The sequence below is a fragment of the Typopeltis vanoorti genome, chromosome 5, assembly GCF_054136105.1.
Source record: "Typopeltis vanoorti isolate ZY-2024b chromosome 5, IOZ_Tvanoo_1.0, whole genome shotgun sequence".
Classification (NCBI taxonomy): Eukaryota; Metazoa; Arthropoda; class Arachnida; order Uropygi; family Thelyphonidae; genus Typopeltis; species Typopeltis vanoorti.
Window position 1 is genome coordinate 137,798,036 of NC_143553.1, and position 23,895 is coordinate 137,821,930.

Genomic DNA, 23,895 nt, shown 5'->3' on the forward strand with positions numbered 1-23,895 from the left:
GAAGATGTGTGTTTTTGTTGTTGTGTTTTTCCACAGTGAAGTTTTACTCAGTTATTCTGATTAGATCTTGATATTTAAATCCACAACTTTATATCTTAATGCAATTCTGTTTAATTATTTAAAAAAATCACAACTGTGAAATTAATGCCAGGACAGGGAAAAAAAAGTGTTGAAAACGAAAATCCATGTATTGATTATTTTAGAAATTGTCTAATGCTACCTATTGATATTATTTGAGTTATCTGAAAACAAATCGTTCACATAATCGAAAATCCGAACTGTTAGAATTTGGTTATTTTTACAGAGAGAGAGAGAGAGAGAGAGAGAAAGAGAGAGAGAGAAGCACCTAATTAAACCAACAAAACGTGACTTTAACACTTCTTTAAAGTTTGGCATAGAGAAAATGTTTGTACTCTACAGATAACACATATACAAATTTTACCTTTCCCTACACAAAGTAAGATAAAAACACACCAACAGTATATCCAACAGCATGTGAAAACATGTCGTTGAGTCATCTGCGCAAAAGGTTCATTTTTGAAGGAACGGTCAGGGTAGGGGATGGTAAGTGTAAACAGTACTATAAGAAAATACCATAGAGTCAAGTGACTTTGGACTTAAGGTAATCGTTCATCCACTGCAGCTGCTGTTTTGTGATTTGTGTTTGGTAATGCAAAAATAATGGGTGAGCCACAAATTCTTTGAAAGTTTCTTTGTGAAAAGTTCTAATTGTTTAGAATTTTGTAAACGAATGTTACCATAAAGTATACGATCAGAGCTAATAATCAGTGAAATAACAAATAACTATTTATTTGTGGTGCCATATGAAGTAATCTAAGAAGAAGAAGAATGAAGGAAAACGATTATGAAAAATCGACAGTGGGTGAAAAATACGAACTTTCAGTTATCATTGGGATAATCGATGTACAATTTTGTTGAATAAGAGTTCAAATTTATTTCCTAAAGAAATTTGTATTTCTGATGGAATTAGTGTAAGATATGCAGTGACAAAATCACCTTGTAGTTGGAAAGAATTACCTGAAAGAGTTAAAAAACAGAATTCTTGGTTAATAAAATATAACCATCAGCTGAAGTGGGAAATTGGTTCACTAGCTTTGGACAAACTAAGAGATTGGATGATAGAATCAACATGCAAATATCATATATTACTTGCCAAAGGAAGAGAAAAATCAAAAACATTAACGAAGTTAATAGGGAGGCCTGTTCTTGATTTAAATGAAATTGGATGCCCAAAACGTGAAAACATAATGTGTACTTTTAAATGCTTTTGGAAACATAACGAAAGATTCTGTGCTTTTAATGATTCTCTGAAGTATACGTATTGGATTCGAAAATATAAATATGCAACCCTTAATTTTACTACTACAGTAATAAATTCCCAACAAACAAACGCCAAATGAAAATTAACTTTCAGATGAGAGTCACATTGTCAAAACCATACGATGGCAAAGAGTCACATTGTCAAAACCATACGATGGCAATTCCACAACCATGGAAGAACCTTTGATGTATTTTTCAATTTATTTATTTTCTGTATTGTTAGATTCAGTAAATACAATTTGTAAATAATATTTCGTTCAATAAAATGTGTAAATTAAATGAACAAATTGGGTGTCGTAGATGTGTTATACAAATTTAAGAAGGACAATAACATTTTTTTTTCCTTGTGAAATTTCATGCCACAAAGTAACCAGAGAATTTTTTTTTTGATTCATTGAATTAAAAGTCTTATTTGTTCGTTATCTACAAACAAGGTTAATGAATGAAAACTAACAGTGTGGGAAAATAATTCACAAATAAATTCTACTTACAGAAATAGGTTAAGAGCACAAGGAATCGAAGGTAAAATTAATAGTTATATTGGTAATTTCCCAACGGAAACCAAGAGTTCGAAACAAAACACACGATTTCTCACCTACGTACAACAAAAGGCGACCGGATAAGATAGATACCTTAAAGGTAAGACTTAATGAGAAATATACAGTGTTGGAAAATAAATTCTCATATACTTTATATATTTATTAATTCTGCTGAATTATTCTGTTAGAATATGACCTGTAAAAGTAAAATACAGAAAATAACGAATCAATTGAAAAAAAAAAAAAAATTTCACTTGTCTGAATTCCATACTCTAACAGCAATCGGAATTCGAAACCGGAAATAACACTTACTCTAAACAAAACGGCGCATTGACTTTCCCACCAAATTTGGACAACAGTGGGAGAGAATTAATACAGACAACCAATCGGATAGTACTCTAAATTAAAATTAAATGTATAAGCGTTAATTTACAACACCAATGAATTCCGACGGTAACGAACAATGAATAATTTTAGGATATGTGTTATTCAAACATCTTGATACTAAGTCCTTAGTCATATGTAATTATTTGAGAAATATCCAAACTTGAGGAAATGCTACCTTTTGAACAATACCCCAATTTACGGATGTGACTCATGTCATCCCCTTTGAAGAAAACCGCTCGCTCGGGAATATTGCAAATGATGAAACCCCAGCATCTACGGTCTGTAATCTAAAGGACGAAGTAACTAGTTCAGGTTACAGTATTTACAGAAATTTCATTCTTTGTGGTTTTTGTGTTGTGTTGTGGATATAAAATTGAACTATTTTGGAATATTCGTATTTAGAAGAGTCATCTGGAAAGCTGTAAGTACTTTTTAACTTAAACATAACTGATCGCATGTTGTTTGGTAAGCGTAATTCTAATACTGAATAGTTTTTTTTCCATAAGAATAATCATAGGGTATATATTAGAGTATCAACATGGACACATTAGCGATTTTTTATGTCTAATGTGTGTGTGTGTGTGTGTGTGTGTTTAAGGACAGGTACTTTAAGTATATAATTAATTATTCAGAAAAACTCGAAACACGAGAGCCATCACGACTTTCTCTAAGAATTCCCACACTTTAACAGGAAAGAAATACCCAAAATGTATTGGAAAATTAGTACAACCATCTACAGAAGAAAAAAAAACTGTATGTTTGTGTGACATAGAATATAGTTAAATTAAATTATCATTCCAAACTCAATAACAACAAACATTCACGTCACAAATCCTAATGTTATCTTGATCTTGATCTTGTCAGAAGTGTCCCACCAATCACGACACGATTACTTAACCACTAACTGCCGCCATCACGACTTACTCTAAGAATTCCCACCCTTTAACAGGAAACAAATACCCCAAATGTATTGGAAAATTAGTACAAATATCTATATAAAATAAAATAATAAAAAAAAACGTATGTTTGAGTGACACCAGTATATAATTAATTATTCAGAAAAATCTAATCACACCCGCCATCACGACATACTCTAAGAATTCCCATAGATGACAATGACGGATGTGTGCCACCCTGGGAAAATTCAAAGATATCTTATCTCAAAACATAGCCCACAATTCCATAGCCAAACCAAAATACCACACAGAGACATAATACGTCACGATTCTTATCTCTAAATATCACCCATCACACCACGTGATGTCCCCGACAGACTAGGGCCCCAGCGAAATTCCAAACTCAATAACAACAAACTTTCACGTCACGATTCCTTATCTTATCTTGATCTTCATCTGGTCAGAAGTGTCCACCAATGACAACACGATTACTATACACACATATATTTCCCTTTCCATTCAAAACAATAACGTCACTTATTTACAACTAACAAATGACGACAATTATTTACAAATAACAAATGACATCACTTATCTACATCTGAAAACAACACACATCCACGACACGATTCCTTATCTCTACCATCACCCATAATTCCATACGCGAACCAAAACACAAGAACTGAAGCCAGTGACACATATGCCCACAGGGAAATTCCTGACTCAGGAAGCCACGCACACCGGAAGCATTTGGTTTAAAGTGTCCCACCAATCACAACACGAATCCTTATCTCTATCATCACCCATAATTCCATAGGTGAACCAAAAAAAATCCCCCACAATTCCATATGCGAACCAAAACACAAGAACTGAAGCCATTCACACAGTTGCCCACAGGGAAATTCCTAACATTCCAAACTCATGACGTCACTCACAATGACGTCAGGAAGCCACGCCCACCGGAAGCATTTGGTCAGAACCGTCACCCCTACTACAAACATTCCACACCCATGAACCCACGAACACTGGAAGCATTTGGTTTAAACTGTCCCACCAATCACAACACGAATCCTTATCTCTAATATATCTCCCTTTTCCATTCAAAACAACAACGTCACTTATTTACAACTGACGACATTTATTTACAAACAAATCAAAACACAAGAACTGAAGCCAATGACCACATATCCTCCCAGGGAAATTCCAAACATTCCAAACTCATGATGTCACTCACAATGACGTCAGGAAGCCACACCCACCGGATGCATTTGGTCAGAACCTCCACCCCTACTAGGAGCTGAAGCCATTGACACATATACCCTCTGGGAAAAGCCACGCCCACCGGAAGCATTTGGTCAGAAGAGGCTCCCCTACTACTTAGACACTTATTCTAAGCTGTCTACGGGATTAGCTAGTAGACTCTCAGTCTACAGGATTACCCAGGAAACTGCTAGTTTCTCTCAAGCCAAACTATGGGCTCTCCATACGACGAGCTTGATTTCAAACAGCTTTTGGCTGTCTTTAAGCATATTGGAGGCCTTCTACAAAGGAAATGGCCAGGTAAGGTGGCAATCCAACAAGTAGAAGAGGTGGATACAGAGGACTGTCAATCCCCTGACCCTCTCCCCAGCACTTCTCAAGATAACACCAGAGAGATTATGTCGCCGGTTAATGACCAGCCCCTAATGGACTCAGATACCTCTGCAGATTATCAGGTTGTCAGCAGAAAAAAGCGTAAGAAGAGTTCACCAGCAGCAGCAGAGCCTGAAATAGTATATCAAATGGACACATCAGCGCTATCTGGTGGAAGAAACAGAGACAGATATACTGACACAGCCCAAAGAGAGGATTCCACCAGTAATCCTGAGATCTAAAGAAAAATGGTCGTCACTTGCACAAACGATGAAGAACAATAACATCAAGTTCTCATCAGCCAAAAACACAAATGATGGAGTCCGCATACAGCCCGAAGGAACAACGGACTACTGCCAGCCACCAGACTTATGGATGAACAGAAATTACCATATCACACATACCAACTGAAAAGTGAAAAAAACCTTAAGGTAGTTATCAGAGGATTGGTAGAAAACATAACATCAGAAGAGATAGCTACTGACCTCAGATCACAAAGCTTGGAGCCGATCAAGATCTCTCGCATGTATCGAGCAGACAAGCGTCCCATGCCTCTGGTCTTAGTGGAGATCAGTAAAGATCAGAGAGAAATCTACGATCGCAGAATAGTCTGCAACTTGGTGATCAGGTCTGAGCCACTGAGAAGAGAGGCATTGGCTGGTCAATGCCATCTCTGCCAAAAATATGGGCATGCGCAAATGCTATGCAGAGCAGATTACAAGTGTGTAAAGTGCGGTGGCAACCATCTCTCGCATGCTTGCATCAAGCCAAAGACCATACCTGCTAAATGTGCAAACTGCAGCGGCCCACATCCTGCGAATTACAAGGGTTGTTCTCTACATCCATCCAACCTCCAAAAGTCTAGACAGGAGTCAGTCCCATCCATTCAGGAAAGTATCATGAGATCTACGCCTGAAATCAAAGCGCGGGTAGTTATGCCAGATAAATCTTATGCTTCGGTGGTTTCCTCGCGTAACACCCAGGTACTCCCTGCAACTAGCAGTCAAAACTCCTCAGCAATTCTCGCTGCCTCACTAGGGGAGATGTTAATGGCCTTTAGCAAAACAAATCCAAGGCAGGCCGACACCAACAAATTCCTTAGGAATACTCAGGTCATTTTCTCTATGATTAATGACTAATCTGGCCTCAACATAAAATTCTATGCAGATAGTATTCTGGAATGCAAATGGTCTCAACAACAAACTTTTGGAACTACAGGAACTTACAGATCATTTACAAATTGATATTCTCCTGATTAACGAGACTCACCTATGTCCCTGCGATAATCCCAAACTCAGAAACTACTCGTTACTTAGAAATGACAGACGCAATGCTAGAGGTGGAGGCACTGCCATCTTTGTCAGAAGAAACATCCGCTACAATGAGATTAAGAAGACTAATACATCTAACCTCGAGGAGACAGGCATAGAAATTCATACCGCCAATGCAGGCAGCTTAAAGATTTATTCTGTATACAACCCCCTGGCAAACCACATCTCCCCTCCGATCTCTCTCAGCTACTAAACACTACTGAAGCAATAATTGTAGCAGGAGATCTCAATTCCAAGCATCCTTTATGGAACAGCAAAAGCTTTAACAACAATGGAATGATCCTCTACAATTGTGCCTTGAAGAGAAATATTGTTATTGCAGGCCCGATCGAGCCAACACATTATGGAGCGATCAGCAGACCTGATGTTTTGGATATTGCTATATTTAACAACATTTCTCATCAATTCCAACTTCAAGTGGTTGACGAACTTAGCTCAGATCACAATCCAGTACTTTTAAGTTTAGGAGGGGAGCCTGAGCTCATTCCTAGCCAATCCCACACTAATTTTGCAAAATTCAAGGCTAAAATGAACACTATCATAGACTCAGTACCTACTATCTCTTCCCGTGAAGAAATTGACGTGGCGGTCAGCAATCTTGAATGTAAAATACACTCTGACTTATCCGCAGCTTGTTCTATTTCCACCCCAGCTCAAGTAAACTTACTTCCTGAAGAAATCCTTGTTCTGATCAGGAACAAAAATAGACTCAGATGCCGCTATCACAACACGCTATCTCCGCAAGACCGTCGGGAACTAAATAGAGCGTCCAACCTAGTCCGTTATGCATTAAAAGATCACCGGAACCAGCAATGAGAAAGAAAACTCTGTTCTCTCAAAACTGAAGATAATTCTCTGTGGAAGTTGACTAAAGCTCTCATTCCATACGGATCGCTCTAACATCCAGCCCATTCACGGAGAAAGAGGTCTTGTTTACAGAGATAATGAAAAAGCAGAAGCTTTCGCTGACGCTCTCCAACTTCAGTGCCGTCCTAATTACGCGCATGCGAATCTGGTCTTCATAGAGAAAATACACCGTCGAGTACGCTCTGCGCTTCGGCAACCTTGTAGCCATGAAAATATCTGTCCCACCTCGCCTAAAGAGGTCTATTCAATCATTAGGAAGCTTAAAAACAAAAAAGCCCTTGGTCCGGATGAAATTACCAACAAAACAATTAAGGCCCTCCCACACAAAGCTGTCATGCATTTAGTAGCCCTTATTAATGCAATGCTGAGATTAAATTATTTCCCCTCAAGATGGAAACAAGCTGATATATTCCTTATATTCAAGCCTGGTAAGGCACCTCAAATGCCACAGAACTATAGACCTATCAGTCTTTTAACATGCCTAGGAAAAATCGCAGAAAGAGTCATTCTCAACCTACTTATTGAGGAAGTGAATAAAAATAACATAATTCCGAAAGAACAATTTGGTTTCCGTACCGGACATAGCACTACACAGCAAATTCACAGACTGACTGAATTCATCACTACAGGCTTTAAAGTGAAACAGCACACAGGAGCTATCTTTTTAGATGTTGCAAAAGCATTTGATAAGGTGTGGCACAAAGGTCTCATCTATAAATTAATTTCAGCCAACATCCCTCTTTACCTTACTAAAATTATTGACTCCTTTCTACAAGACCGTAAAATCCAGGTCAAGTTGCGTGGAATTCGATCCTTATTGAATAAAATCACTGCTGGTGTCCCTCAAGGCTCACTGCTCTCACCGTTGCTTTTTAACATCTTTGTTTCTGATGTTCCTAGCACATCACTAACCACTATAGCTAGTTATGCGGATGATATGGCAATTCTTAGCAGATCTCTCAGGCCATATATAGCTACGCAGCGCTTGCAAACTGCAGCAACAAATTTGGAGGACAGGTTCAGAAAATGGAGAATATCTGTAAATGCCGATAAAAGCACTGCCATTCTCTTCACAAGAAGACAAGCATCTCATTTTGAGATGCTTGTCTCATGGAGAACTTAGCACCAAATATCTAGGCATTCAACTTGATAACCATTTAAACTTTAACTCTCACATAGTTTATGCATGCAAAAAAGCAAACTCTGCAATTGTGCAACTCTATTCTCTCCTCAATCGAAGAAGTCAAGTCAGCACTGAAAACAAACTACGGATCTACAAAACAATTATCAGACCATCGTTAACTTATGGATCACCGGCATGGGGTCACACTTACCCCACCAAAATCAAAAAGCTACAAGTTATTCAAAACAAATGCCTCCGTATGATTTTCAACGCTCCGTGGTTTGTCAGAAATGCTCTCTTACACCGTGATGCCGATATTCCAGATATTCCAACATTCCTCCATAACAGTGCTGCTGCTTATTTTGCCAAAGCAGCTGTTCATCCAAATCAACTCATTCAAGAGTCATCTAACTATGACGAACACGATAGGTGGAAACATAAGGCGCCCGAAAGCAGCTCTGCTTATCGGTTCAGGTGCCTCCGTACAGCCTAAATAGGGTGAGCCAGGTGCTCGCTAATCTTTAATACAAGACTATTTCATAGCGACGAAGGGATCGGAGTCCATGGGACTGATATCCATCATGCCACATCAGTTATCAGTTATCAGTTAGGCGAAGGTTGAATGGATTAATACCCTTGGAGGGTAATGGATGACAATGCTGTAGCCAATGAAGTTCTAACTGAGGCTCGGCTATTGCTGTTACCCTCCTGCCATGATCAGAGCTTTTATAGCTCAATAACACCTTATCCATACACTGTCCTCTACAGATAACGGGGAATATGAAAAGCATTCTTGCTTCGCCCCTTTAAGTCAGTCCTTATAAGGACTAAAAAGCTATTATTATTATTTTTTTTCCTTGCGGGAAGTTCCTGGAAGAGTGTTTATGTAGTTCTATGAATGTAGACAAAAGACAATGACAAACATCATTGCGTCTGGACCCAGATGAGTCAAGAGACCAACCGAACATTACGTTGTTTTCTTACTTGACATTTATTCAGTCTGTTAGACGCGGAATACAAACCTACTGAACTGATGTACAATATAATCAACTGCACCGCTCCTCAAAACGACAATGATCCCAGCCAGCCTTCAACTGCAAACCTTGACAGGTTTCAGGAGGTCAGCGGGAAAAAAATAAATTAAAAAAAAAAAAAAAAAGCTATCGGGGAAAATTGCAGATAACAGCAATACCACCAGAATCCCTTTGTAGTCAAACATGCATTATCACCTCAATGTCATCGTTGCCATATTTTTTTAAAGGTAGTTAAAAAATAGTACAAGTGATAATATAAATACTGTATAACACGTGGACCCTGCATAGGAAGCGGGAATAACGCCTGAAAGAAAGAATACAATAGTGAGGCAACATAAGTATAATAGTAATACAAGTAATAATAGAATACAGAAAAAATACTACTACTATATAACGCAGTATAAGACAACAGATATACTGCTGTACATCTGTTGTAGATGTAGCTATGATCCGATTTCAATAAGAAAATTCAGATATTTTAATATTTTTAAGTTTATTATGAATAATGAAATTTTATTAATATATATAAATAACTTATTTTATTAATAATATGTGAAAATAACTTTTTACTTATTTAATTATAATTAGTAGATTTAGGATATTTATATTATCATTTACTATATACTGAATTCTTTGTCCACAGGAGGTGAATATTACGTAATACCACGTAAACTTCCTCCTGACTATAGAATAAAAATAATAACCACCATAGTTAGTAAAGTGATTATTCATTTTATTACGTATCTACCGCGGTGACATCATTGTGCTTAGGAATGCATGTGATTGCTACTCTTTATTGCCAATTATCGTGGTTACCAAAAAGAGAGAGAGAAAAAAAAAATACCAGAAACAAGAAAAGATAATATCAGGAAGGTGGCAAAATATAGAATTCAAGAACGCTAACAATGTCAAGTTCCTTCCGAATATCTTCATTTTTAATGACTCTGCTAGCAGATTTATGTGGTGAAAAGTATTGTCTATATTTCTTTCTTTTTTTTTTTTTTTTTGTATTATGAAAATAAACCCTGTTGTTTTCAAACCGGTTTTAGTTCTGTATCAAAATTTTCTGAACATGTTACAATGCTAATCATAATAACACAAAAAATCGACAAGCAAATTACTTCTAACCACAGTTGACCCTTGAACAACGCGGGGTTTAGGGACGTTGCCCTTTCCCGTGTTGTTCGAAAACCCGCTTATTACGTTCGACTCCCCAAAAACTTAACTACTAATAGCCTACTGTTGACCGGAAGTATATGTTGCTATGTACAGTATTATATACTCCATTCTTACAATAAAGTAAGCTAGAGAAAATAAAACGTTCTTAAAGAAAATCATAAGGAAGAGAAAATACATTTATAGTACTGTAATTAGTGGCGCACCCAGGATTTAATCTTCGAGGGGGGCCGAATACTCAAAATTGAATCTTGTGGGGGGGGGGAGTTGAGTAGATGATTTGAGAATACACACACTACGTATTGCATACGACCTATGACTGATCATCTTCAGTGATCGCCAATACATGATACCCGTGATGTCTGGCCCGGCTCGGGCAAACGAAGTATCGCCCGAGCACTACTTCGTTCGCCTTGCATTCACAACGACCGCGATTCCCGAGAGCTATAGGGTACTCCCACCCTGTGTCACCGCTAATTCATAAGTAGTATAGAAATAGAAGACACGACACAACATAAATAAATTTAAAAAATTTAATTAGGAAAAGATTTTGGAAATTTTTCTAGTCTTTTCCCCCCTTTTTCTTTTGGGGGCAGCCAGGGCCCTTTGGCCCCCTTCCTGGGTGCGCCAATGCTGTACTGTATTTATCGATACCGTAAGTTTACGTCGTCTGTTTACAATATGAATCGTATGTCTGTCAGTACCTACATCTATATTGTCTTACATGATACAAAACACTGTACATGTTATACGTATTACTAACATTAGACATCAAACATGAAAAGATAATGTGAAAAAGAAATTCATATTTACAGGTACAACGATTCATGCATTGATAACGAAGCAGCAGCATATGATTGCTTTATGGTAGTCTAGTGCAATCGATACAATTGTTTCGCGCTAGCCTAGCCTATACACTAATGAACGAATCGTTATAAAATTTGTATTTCATGCTAATTAATTAACTTAACCAATAACTAATTAATAACAGTTAATTTTATGCAGTTTTGATTTAATACTGCATCTTTGCGTTGTTTACATTTCTCTCAACTGCAAATGTCCATGTACGGTGCTTGTGTGCGCACGTTTTGATAAATTTTAACTTTTTATAATAGATTTGTGTATAATTTATGGTACTCAATGATAAAATAGACTAGTAGCTATATATATTTCATGCTTTCATGACATACCTACTTTTTCTTAATTTTTTCGATATTTCTAGGCTTTGACTGCGATTTTTTTTTCCGTTGTCGCAAATCTCCAAAAACATTTTCCAATATATTTATTCAAAAAAAAAAAAAAAATCACGTATAAGTGGACTCGCGCAGTTCAAACTCGCGTTCTTCAAAGGTCAACTGTATACATAACGCCTTTATAAGTTCATTCTTCGTGGTACAGTCCGTCCATCTTTGATAGCCTGTATTCTGAAGAGGTATCAATATCTTAGGAAAGAAACTAAGCAATGATAAATGAATCGAATAATACTGTACAACCAAACGATTTTAAATAGATCTCGGCGCACTGCCCTATCTACCCATCAGCATTAACAACAGGAATCACCACGAAGAGCGCTACTGTCGTTCTCCATACACGTGACTTCTTTGTTATCCAGATCATTTTAGTTTGTATTCTTCACTGAGTGTGTACTTTTAAATTGCCTCTGATAATGCTAGAAGAACAGAATTCAGAACTAAAAACTCAAAAATTCCCATCTTGCTAAATGGTATCAACATTGAATACGTACCTGATTATGCCTATCTGGGAAAAAATAATATCCTTCGACAAGAAACCTAAAAACACGGGCCATGGTAACCAAAGCACTCATTCCTCTTAAAATGAAGCTTTTAGATTCCACTCTATTGCCCTAAATTAGCATGCTGTGCCCAAACTTGGTCCTTATAAAAAAAATAAAATAATTAAAAAAATAAAATAAAAAACTTAGAACATTCTAAACAGTATTGTAAAGAAGTATTTTGGGAATTAAAAATCACAGGAGATAAAAAAATGCAGGCAGCCTGAACCCAAAAATTGTTCATGTTATTCACAAAGCCAAACATCGAAAACGGAAGTGGACTAGTTACGTGGCTAGAATTGAAGATTGAAAAACGGCAGATAAGCAGTCCTTACTACAGTTTGGATTGTGAGAAAGAGAGACGGAGGAAGACAGAAGATAAGGTGGAGAATGACATTACAGAAACAGCAGGAAACAAGTGGGTGAGGACGGAGGAGATGTAAGATTGGAGAAAATTGAAAGAAGCCTTTAAATAATAAAGTAGTTGCATTTGTTGCTTTGTGACATATGATATGTCCATACGTCTCCATGGCAATAATAAATAGGTTCCTCTTACGTATGAACGAAACAAACTTTTCATTAGTAGCACAGTTTGTCGCTACTCTCAAGCATTCGGCCTGAACTTATAATAATAACAATAATAAAATAAAAACCTGAAATAGATAATATTACAGCGCGACTGACTAACTTTTAATATTAGAAAAAACTTATTAAAAATGATATTCAGAGTGTTGAATTGCTTAAAACAATTCTATTTAGCATATTATTATTACTATTACTATTATATTGTCCATAGAGTCCTTAGCCTGATCGAAGGAAGTCAGCATCATCAACATTAACTATCAACACCTGCACAATATCTCCCATATTTTACTTTCTCCGACAAAGCGATCACAACTGATTCTGGCAGTCTACTGTTTGACCACAGATCCGAGATCCTTGGCTGGCAATGTGCCAAGAAGGGTCAGTTCATGTTGAAGGGGAGAAAGGGAAAAGGCGATGTACGAATTCGTCACCAACATGCAAAATCACGTGCTTTATACATAAACTTTTCCAACTGTTGTTCAACCAAAATGGTTATCACTTTAGAATTTTCATAAAAGAAAAGCTAATTTTTCGACGTGTAATAATAAACACTCATCCTACGAAACGCATTGATTACCCTAATATCGGAATAGATTCGTCTTTTTCTTCCACGCGCATAAATGTCAAGGGATCTCGCATCTGTGGTCGCACAGTATTCCACTCATTCACCGTTCTCAAAGTAAACAATCTAATTTTCACGCCATTGCTAACTACACCTTATTTAATTTCTAAGATCACCCCTAGTCATGTACCGAAGAATTTCCTCCGTATCAATCAACCTCTATGAAATTTATGTCTCTGTCATACTCGCCCTTATCCGCTTATCAACCAGCCTCTGAATTCCACAGATCTTCAAACCCTGCATCTCTCTCTCTCTCTCTCTCTCTGTCTGTTAATATGGAGCATTCAACAGACCTATCACAATTTTGGTCCCCCCCCCTCTGAATCTGTTCCACCTCATCCACATCCCCAAGAAACCCATGTGATCAGATCTATGCAGAAATATGTTTGATGCCTCATCAAAGCTTTATAGAGAACCTGCTTATCTCGGCATGTCATGGTGTTCTTCAATAACCAGGCAATCCTATGTGTGTTTTGGACACTTTTGCATATGTCCTCTAAACTTCAAGTCCCTATCTACCAACACCTTCCAGATCCCTGGCTTCATCAATTTCCTTTAGTACAACTCCATCAATGTGAAGCATATCAGGTGATGTTTTCACCCGAAAATGCATAACCTTGCACTTTGCTACATTGAACTGACATCCGTTCTCCTTTGGCCAGACACAGCTTATTTAAATCATCGGACAAAATTTAAACATTGTTATTGATTATTGCTCTATCTAATCTTGCATCATCTGCAACCAACTGCATATGTACAAATTAAACTGTAGTGACCCAGGTAAAGAATCCTTTGGCACGCCACTAGGACTTCTCTGGGACTTTACTCCTGAATAAAGTAGGGTCTAGTATCTTTCAATCTACCACTCTCTTATCTACATCAACGACCTCATATTTATATCCATTTACTGTAATTTACGTATCAGAATTCCATGCGGTATCCTGTCAAAAGATCTTTGCAAAATCTAGCACATCTCCGTCTTGGAACCACTTATATTCCAATAGAACCAATTTCCCCACTCCCACTCTCTTTATGATAATGATGACAATGTATAATGATAATAAAGACATTTCTATTTTATATATACAAAAATCATCAGGAAATAAGTATCTCTGAGTCCGTCTTAACAAAATTGACAAAAATATTCTTTCAAATCGTCTTGTAATATCTTCTTTCTTTATCTGTTATTATCTAAAATAATATTAATTAACACATATTTTATATATTAAATGATTTATTTCCTAAATTTTTTAAGAAAGGAAAATGCTTAATTTTCCTTTCTTAAAAATTAATAATTAATTAAAAATTTTTAATTAATTATTAATAATTAATTAAAAATTAATAATTAATTAAAAATTAAAAATTTTTTAATTAATTATTAATTTGAGATAAAAAAAATCAGCTAACGCCTTTTTATTCCCGTATACGGGAGTAGGCGAGGCCATTTAGCCCTATCTAACTTTTGGAGACTGAGTGGGCAGTTCAATCTCCACTGGTACCCAATCGGAGACAGATGGCCCAAGGCTATCACTAATTAAGCGATACGCAGTGAAGAGAGACGGCTCAAATGTGCCGCCATTTCGTGGTCCCTAACCCTAACACAAATATATTTAATGTCTGAAATAATGTGGGTTCTACGGTCGATTTTCTTGAGTTTACAGGACGAAAAACCGAGTTTCCGGGGAGAAAAACCTGCTTGCCCGTGCCAAAGATCGACTAACTCGGGAACCGGTCGAAAAAAGGCTTAGAAAAATTTCCTCTAGTTGCCGACTAGACTCGAAACCAAGACTTCCTTCGTGCGGCGGTGTGCAAACGCCACATCCACTGAGCTACACAGAGATAAAACATATAATATTTTATAATGTAACAAATATAACTCGGATGGACATTTAATGCATTGCGATCCATTTAGAAGTGATTGTTCCTTTAGTATATGAAAGCTTGAGAAACAGTAACTTGATTCTTCTTTGGATATGTTAACACAGTTCAAAGTTGTATTTATTATACTGTATAATTAAATGTAGTAGAATAAGATGTTTATTAGCAGCTAAGTTACTTCTCCGAAAAAGTTCAAAAAATAAAATCAGAGTTGATGTTATTTATTAAGTTTAGAATTTCGGTTTATTAGCAATTGTGATCGCTCTAGTATTCAGCTTAGAATTCACCTATGAAAAATCAGAAGGAAAAAAAAAAAAAAAAGGTTTCGAACATGAACAGAAAATATCATCATCATCATCATACGTATCAATGATTTAGGCCTACTATGGCCTGTTCCAGCCTTAGAAGTCATCGTTGAATCGTTTAAGAGGACGTCCTGGTTTTCTTTTCCCTAATGGCTTGTACTTTAAGGCTTGTTTTGGTAATCTTTCTGTTTTCATTCTTTGAACGTGTTCCATCCATTTATGTTTATATTTTTTAATTTTTTCAATTACTGGTTCTTGGTTTAATTCTTTCATAATATCTTCGTTTCTTTTGTGATCAAATAGGGTATACTTTGCAGTTTTTCTCATAAACTTCATTTCTGCTGTTGTTAATCTTTGTTTGTCTTTTTGTTTTATTGTCCAGATTTCGCTTCCATACATTAAGACCGGTAGGGCTAATGTATTGTATACTTTTAGCCTGGTTTGTTTTTGAACTAGGTTTGGTTTAAATATAGAGTTTATTACACCTGTTATTTTTAAATATTTTGCAATTTTTATGTTTATATCTTTTTCATTTTCATAAGTGATCATACATCCTAGGTAGTTAAATGAATTCACCTGTTCTAAGATCTTGTTATCTATTACTATTTTAGTTCTTGATGGGTCTTGTCCTTTAAAGGCCATAGTTTTTGATTTTTCCGTTGATATTATCATACCATAATCTTTGGATATCTCATTTAGATTTAAAATAGCTTTCTGTAAGTTATCTTCAGAATTTGTAATTATTATTTGGTCGTCTGCAAAGAGGAAAGTGTTTAAGTTAACTGTAGGTGAAAGTTTAATTCCTTGATGTAAATTTTTACTCCGTTTTATTATTATTTCATTTAAGTAGATATTAAAAAGAGTTGCTGAGAGGGGACATCCCTCTCGGACCCCTTGGTTTATCTCTCTTGTATATGAAGCTCGTGATATATATAGCTCGTGATGTAATCTTATTTGTATTTGATTATTTTCATATATGCTTGTGACAGCTTTTAGGATATTATTTGGTATTTGTCTTTCTTTTAATATGTTAAATAATATGTTTCTTTTAACGTTGTCAAATGCTTTTTCAAAGTCAATAAATGCAATATGTGTTTCTAAATTATATTCTCTTCTTTTCTCTATTATTAATTTTAGGCAGATGGCTGGGTCTATACATGATCGTCCTTTTCTAAATCCATTTTGTACCTCTAGAATAAAGTTTTCAGAATATTTCATTAGTTTGTTATTTAAGATTCTGCTATATATTTTGTAACATGAATTTAGTATACTGATACCTCTATAGTTTTTAGGGTCATCTCTATTATCTTTCTTAAAGATAGGAATCACAATTGCTTTTTTTCCATTCTATTGGGGGGATACCAGTTGAGTAAATTTTATTTAAAAATAATAAGAGTCTTCCTTTGAATCTTGTTCCTGCGTATTTATATAGTTCTGAACCTAGCTTATCTTCTCCAGGTGATTTTCCGTTTCTTGTTTCTTTCAGGCTGATTTCTAATTCTTCTTCAGTTATTTCCTTTTCATTTTCGTTAATTGTTTGCCAGTTGTCTTTTTTAAAATATTTGTCTGTCCACAGTTCTGTGTAGTAATTTAGAAATTCTTCTAATTTTAATTCAGTGTTTAATTTTATGTTTTCTTTGGTATCTGCATTTAGGTGTTTCAAAATCTTATATACATTGGGTCTTATTTTATATAAATCATGTTCTAAATTAGAAACAAATTTATTCCATGATTCTCTATGTCTTTTTCTGAATTCTTCTTTAGCTATGGCTCTTATTCTTTTATATTCTATTTCATCTTCTAATCTTTTATTGCTTAACCATTTGTGATAGGCTTTTTTTTTCTTTTTGATTATTTCTTTGATTGTATCATCCCAGATCTTCAGTTTTTTTCTTTTATTGAATTTTTTCGTCTTTCCTAAGTTTTCATTTGCTGCTGCATTTAGTATCATTTTTATATTAAGCCATTCTATTTCTATTTCTTCATTTTGTTTTATTTTATCTAGATACTGTTAATTCTTTGTTCATATAGCCATTGTACATTTGTGTTATTCAATAGTCTAGTTTTATAAACAAGACTATTGAATGTTTCAATTTTTCTTTCTGTTCTTGTTACTTGTAGCCATTTAGGTGGTAATCTTAATTTTATTTTAACAAGGAAGTGGTCACTGCTTATTTCATATCCTCTGTGAACTCTAACATCTAGTGAAAATTTTGATGTCTTTTCATATGAAGTAATCTAATATTGATTTCTATCCTCTTGCTGCCCAAGTATATTTATGTATGTCTTTATGTTTATAGAAGGAATTCATTATTTTTAGGTTATTATAAACTACAAAGTCAATCAATTTTTTACCATTTCTGTTTAGAGTGTGTTCTCCATGTATTCCTATATTATTATTATAATATAACAGAAAGTATCATGGCGTAGCCAAGTTTACTGTTTTCCACGAAATAACCAAGTAGGGTCATGCCTGGGTGGTTGCGGCCTAGCGATGCGGTAGATTCCTGCTGAAACAGACCATCAGCTGCAGGATGTGCGAAGGCCATGAAAATATGTAGATGATCAGTCAGCGCATTCTGGTAGCTTACAGCATTTAAGGACCTCTCCAGCCACATTAAGGGACCGAATTTGTCAAATGAGAAGGCTCCCCAAACCATCATGGAGCCACCACCTCCTTGAATAGAGCCAACCTGCCACGACGGGGCCATGGCTTCATACTGTCGATACCACACATACCCTGCCGTCAGCTTGATACAGCTGATAACGGGATTGATCAGACCACACGAGTCTGGTCCAACCCAAGAAGTCCAGTTTTGATGGCCGCGACACCGATGACGAGTTGTCAACAGTGGTACACAATTCAGCTCCAGTAGCCCATGTTATGTAGGGTATAGTTCGCCCACCGATTAGAGATCCTTCGACACTTCTGCGCATGTCAGAAAAAGGAGAATCCATTCCGATAATAGGGTAATCTGTCCGTATTGTGGGATGAGTTGTTTATTATTACTGGTCGGAAAATTAACTTCTCTTCTATGATTATTGTAGTTAACTATGTTGCTTGTATAACAGTTGGAAAATTTTACCTATAAAGCACGTGATTTCGCGTGTTGGCGACCAATTCGGACGTCCTTCATTTCTTTCTCCCCTTCAGCATGAATCGACTATTTTTGGCAAGACGCGAAGCAGAGACCTACAAATGGTGGGCGAACTATATGCTGTACCTTTTGCTCGCTGACGTTGCTTGGACCTCCAGCAGTGAAACTGGATGTGATTTGTGCCAACGTTGCCCTGCGGTTAATATGTATACAAGCCTGGACAGTCTTCGTCGACCCCGGCTATTAATGCCATGTGGTCGGCCATCACTTGCTTGCTGGGTGCTGGTACATCCATTGATTATATACTCGCGGTAGACCCTTGACACGTCCACGATCAAAGTCTCTAAGATCACCACATTTACCCATGTTCGTCGATTGCGATAGACTGTTGAGAAGCCCCGATGTCTGTCTATTTTACCATTTGAGTTCGCTTTGGGTACGTTTCACGCTGCACGAGCGATGCCAGTGTCAACTTCCTATCACCCCTATCCCTAATATTTTGTCTATTGAGTGTATAATATATAATATTAATACAATAAATCAAATAGTATACTACATACGAAATTCTATTTATTAAGGATAGCATATTAGTACATAAATGGAACATATTGACGATGGCTTTACAGCTCTGATCAAACGATTTAGAAAGAGTTAATAAAACTATTTCTCAAAGTTCATCGATAGAAAGCTTAGTATCCAATTGCTCAGAAATAAAGATAAATAGCTGTTCAGAACTATATGTATTCCCAAATAATAACCAACGCAGACTTCTCACTAATACGAATCATAGTTGCGATAGGACTTTTACTGATTCTGAAAAGGTGGACTGAAAACGACTTTCTATACAACTGGGCATTAAAAAGATATGCCAGTGTTCATTGTAAATTTCTTTTCATAAATGTAAGATAATTTATGTAGAAGATAGATAAAGTTTCGTTATTAATTTAAAACTTTGTCCTGTATACAGTACAGCACGAAAAATTTTCTTCAGATTTCTGTTTTTCCCTTCAGAAATCGGTAGAATTTATAACATTTAAGCATTTTCCCTATGAAATCCGCAACAAGTTTTGAAAATTGTAAACATCATTACCACTATATTTTAGAATTTAAAATTCTATAAATCAGTGTTTAATACTAATAGCTAAAGACTGTAAATTAGTTATTTTAAATAATGCAAATGGTAGTAGAAATACACTTAAAACATTAAGAGCAAACAAATAGAGCAAAATTTATAAATGCATTATTATTATTTGTAATTTTAACATTTTTAATATAAAATACGCCAGTATGAAAATAATAAATCTAAAATATTACCCATAAATACAGTTTTCTCCTCTTGAATTTGTTCCTGCTTATCCTTGGTCATGTTTTCCAAAACCCGCAGCCGTAACAAGCGCACATGAACTTTAAAATCTGCTGATGTGCATAATCCTCAAAGTCGGTAAATGCACTACGGCAATCGGTCATATATAAAACGACCGGCAACCAGACAGAGTTATAAATATTAATCTTTAGAACCATTGTGAAAAACTGGATAAACACTTGTGATATGACTCTAGAAATGATAAAAATAAATAAAATAAAGAGACAACGAATTTCCGTTTCCTGTTTCCAAATGGAAAGTCATAGGATTTATGTGGCTATATGATGTCATTTTCCTACACTATCAATGGACAGCGTGAAGCAGACGATAATTAACTACATAAATATCTGTATTCAATTATTACAAAAATATTGCCAACAAATTTTCCATTTTCTAGTTTTACAATCTTGTATTAATCTAATTTAGTGTTCATGTTGTTGTTTTTTTTCTTTAAGGTAAAACCCCATCAACTATTTTCCTCCCAAACATGTCATATTGTATACAATGAAAGCATATTTATTAAGCGGATAAAAATCCTATGTTGTTATATAGCCAGTAAATGAAACTCAAGATCGAGAACTACGATCTATATGAGTTTCAATGCCGAAAAACTATCGGCGAAGGCAATTCGAAGCAAAGGTGGAGCAAGCTCCCTCACTATTCTTGATATTCTCTCAATGTAAAACACAGCTCCTAGGAGATGTAATACTGTCATTACATTATAAGGAGAGGTCACTACCCAGATCGGTTTCAACATTTTTTGAGGTCTCATCAGTGAGTAGGTAGACCTGGAAGATATCAAAGACATTTAACATTAACATTTTTGGCTAGATGGGTTAAGCAAAATTGCTTTTCATATTCCCCTTTGTCTTGTAATGGAAGAACTTTGAATGGAGTGTTTGTGAGCTATATACTCGCCCATTGAGGGCAGTGAAGTTAGTTGCGTTCAACTGAACTTAAAATAGATTTTGGTCTTTTAAATTTGTAGATTTCTTCTTCATTATATTCCGAGGCTTCCTTGATTAACGGGTTTGGATGGTTACTTGTCTTGGTAAAGAACTTCTCAGCTAGATTTATGAGAAAGGAAGAGATATAAGGGATATTAACTTCTCTATGGATCTGGGTGTTTCTTATGAACCAGGGGACATCCAGAATCATCCTCAGGCACTTATTCTGTAATCTTTGAAGTTTTAGAATATTAGAATTTGCGGTGTGGCTTCAAGCTGGGGATGCGTAAGTGATAACCGGTCTAATTACCATCTTGTAAATTGTTAATTTTGTTTGCATGTCCAGTTTACTTTGTCTGTTGATCATAGGGTAGAGCTGTGCTAAGACGTTGGATGTCTTTGAGGAAATGTAACTAATATGTTTGCTGAATAGGAGTTTACTATCAAGAATCACTCCAAGATATTTAACTTCAGTCTGCCATGGAATCTTTACTCCCAATAAATAAATATAATCCATGGTATGGATTTTCTTTCTAGTAAACAGTATGGCTGAGCTTTTCTGGGAGTTAACTTGGATCCTCCAGTCTGCCATCCACTTTTCTAAAGTGTGTATGCTATTTTGTAGTCTTTTAGTTGCCAGTTTTGGGCTCAGTGATCTTGACATCAGTGCAGTATCATCAGCATATAATGCAGTGAATGTTGTTCTTGGGTTCAGAGGGATGTCTGCTACATAGATTGAAAACAGTAGAGGTGCCAGAAGAGATCCTTGAGGTACGCCTGCCGAGATCCTGCGTCTGGTCGAAACCGTTTCGCCTACCCTGACCTGCATGTATCTGTCTTTCAGATAAGAATGTATTACCTTTATTAGTCTGACTGGGAAATTAAATTTTATCAGTTTGTAGAGAAGACCTTCATGCCATACTTTATCAAACGCCTTCTCTGCGTCGATGAAGATGGCAGCTGTATTGAGTTTCCAGCTGAAACCTTTAGTAATGATTTCTACCAGCCAGTGCACTTGTTGGGCTGTACTATGGGCCCTACGGAAGCCGAACTGTTCATTAGGCAAAATTCCTAACGTATCTGTTTCTGCTTGGAATCTTGAGAGGATCACTTTCTCTGTTACCTTTCCGAGGCTGGATAATATGCTTATGGGTCTGTAGCTTTCAGGAAGGTGAGCATTTTTTCCTGGCTTCTTCAGTGGTATGATTGTGGCTGTTTTCCATGTAGAAGGGAAATGCTAGAATCTAAAGATAGCATTTGTAATGTTGACGAGATGGACTATGGCCTTTCTTGGAAGTAGTTTTACTATTCTGTTAGTTATGCCATCCGGTCCTGGAGCTTTTCTATTGTTTAGATGGGAGATGATATTTATCATTTCTGTTGGATTTGTAGGAGTGATATGTTCTGAGTTGACAATGTTCTGTCTTAAGGTTGACCTAATATGACGATGAATCTTGTACATAAAGTTGATATTTAAATTAGTATACGATGGGTTGCACTTAGATTCTAGGTTATCTACTAGTGCTTCGGCTTTCTCTTCATCTTTGTGAACTGTCCCTTTCTTGGTTTGGATAGGGGGTATGAGTTGCTTTTTGGTGCGGATTGCTCTTAAGAATTTCCATACAGAATGATCTTCAGTATTGATGTTAGCCAATTTGGTTTCCCATTGATGGTTTCTGTGTTTTTGAAGAGCTTCTCGGACCTGCCTGTTTAGATTGTTCAATACTTTTTTATCTTGTGGGGCTCTGGTATTGTGGTATCTCTTCCTGGCTCTATTTATGGCTCTGATTAGGTCCATGATTTCTTCAGGGATACGGTTAGTTGGGTTGAAGACAGTTGATTGTCTGACTGATTCAATTGCTTTCTGAATTATGGTTATTCTGTATGGTTAAGTTATTTATTATTCTGTATGGTTATTATTCTGTTATTATGGTTATTATTATTATAATATGGGGAATTATTCTGTATGGTTAAGTTATTTATTGCTGTGTCAATCTCTTCCTTTTTTACTGATATTGGGTACCGGACCAATATGATCGGGAAGAACCTTGGCTAACTTGTCCCATGGTATGAATGTGTGCAGAGAAGAGAATTGATCTGATGAACCTAGATTGAGCACTATGGGACTGTGGTCAGAAGATAATTCGTTGACTGATTCCAATTTGAATTGGTATCTTAAATTTTTAAAAATGACAATGTCCAGCACATCCGAGCCACCCGAAGGGCTGAAATGGGTGGGCTCAGCAGGGCCGGCGACTACAACAGAGTTGAGCATTGCATAGTTGAAAAGTGTGTGGCCTTTGGTGTTAGTAGATGAGCTGTACCAAGATGTGTGTTTTGAGTTGAAGTCTCCTGCTATTATTATGGAGTCATTTGGACCAAGTACGGAGTCTAGATCTGTTGTCAGCAGAGGAATGCTTGGAGGGTTATATGCAGCATAGATCTTGAGACTCCCAGCATTGAAGGTATGTACCTCCACACCAGTCACCTCCAGGTTTACTGTTTTAGGCTTGTCTAAGATATCAAAGCTTAGTGAAAAGAACTTACATACCTTCACTATACAAATGCCATAAAGGTGTGTTTATATTTTGTAATTAAAATAAAAAGCCGTTTGGCTTTTCATTGTAATTACAAAATATAAACACACCTTTATGGCATTTGTATAGTGAAGGTATGTAAGTTCTTTTCACTAAGCTTTGATATCTTCCAGGTCTACCTACTCACTGATGAGACCTCAAAAAAGGTTGAAACCGGTCTGGGTAGTGACCTCTCCTTATAATGTAATGACAGTATTACATCTCCTAGGAGCTGTGTTTTACATTATGAGAGAATATCAAGAATAGTGAGGGAGCTTGCTCCACCTTTGCTTCGAATTGCCTTCGCCGATAGTTTTTCGGCATTGAAACTCATATAGATCGTAGTTCTCGATCTTGAGTTTCATTTACTGGCTATATAACAACATAGGATTTTTATCCGCTT

General features: G+C 36.3%; 1 protein-coding gene across 1 annotated transcript in view; it reads right to left on the reverse strand.

Moving 5' to 3' along the window:
* LOC150106861 (sialin-like) overlaps positions 1-20,016 on the reverse strand; it is an 80,551-nt gene extending 60,535 nt beyond the window's left edge. Inside the window, exon 1 of the mRNA XM_090392770.1 lies at positions 19,921-20,016. Within this exon, the coding sequence (XP_090248896.1) occupies positions 19,921-19,972 (52 nt within the window). The 5' untranslated portion in view covers positions 19,973-20,016. The remainder of the gene's footprint in view (positions 1-19,920) is intronic.
* Between the last annotated feature and the right edge of the window lie 3,879 nt (positions 20,017-23,895).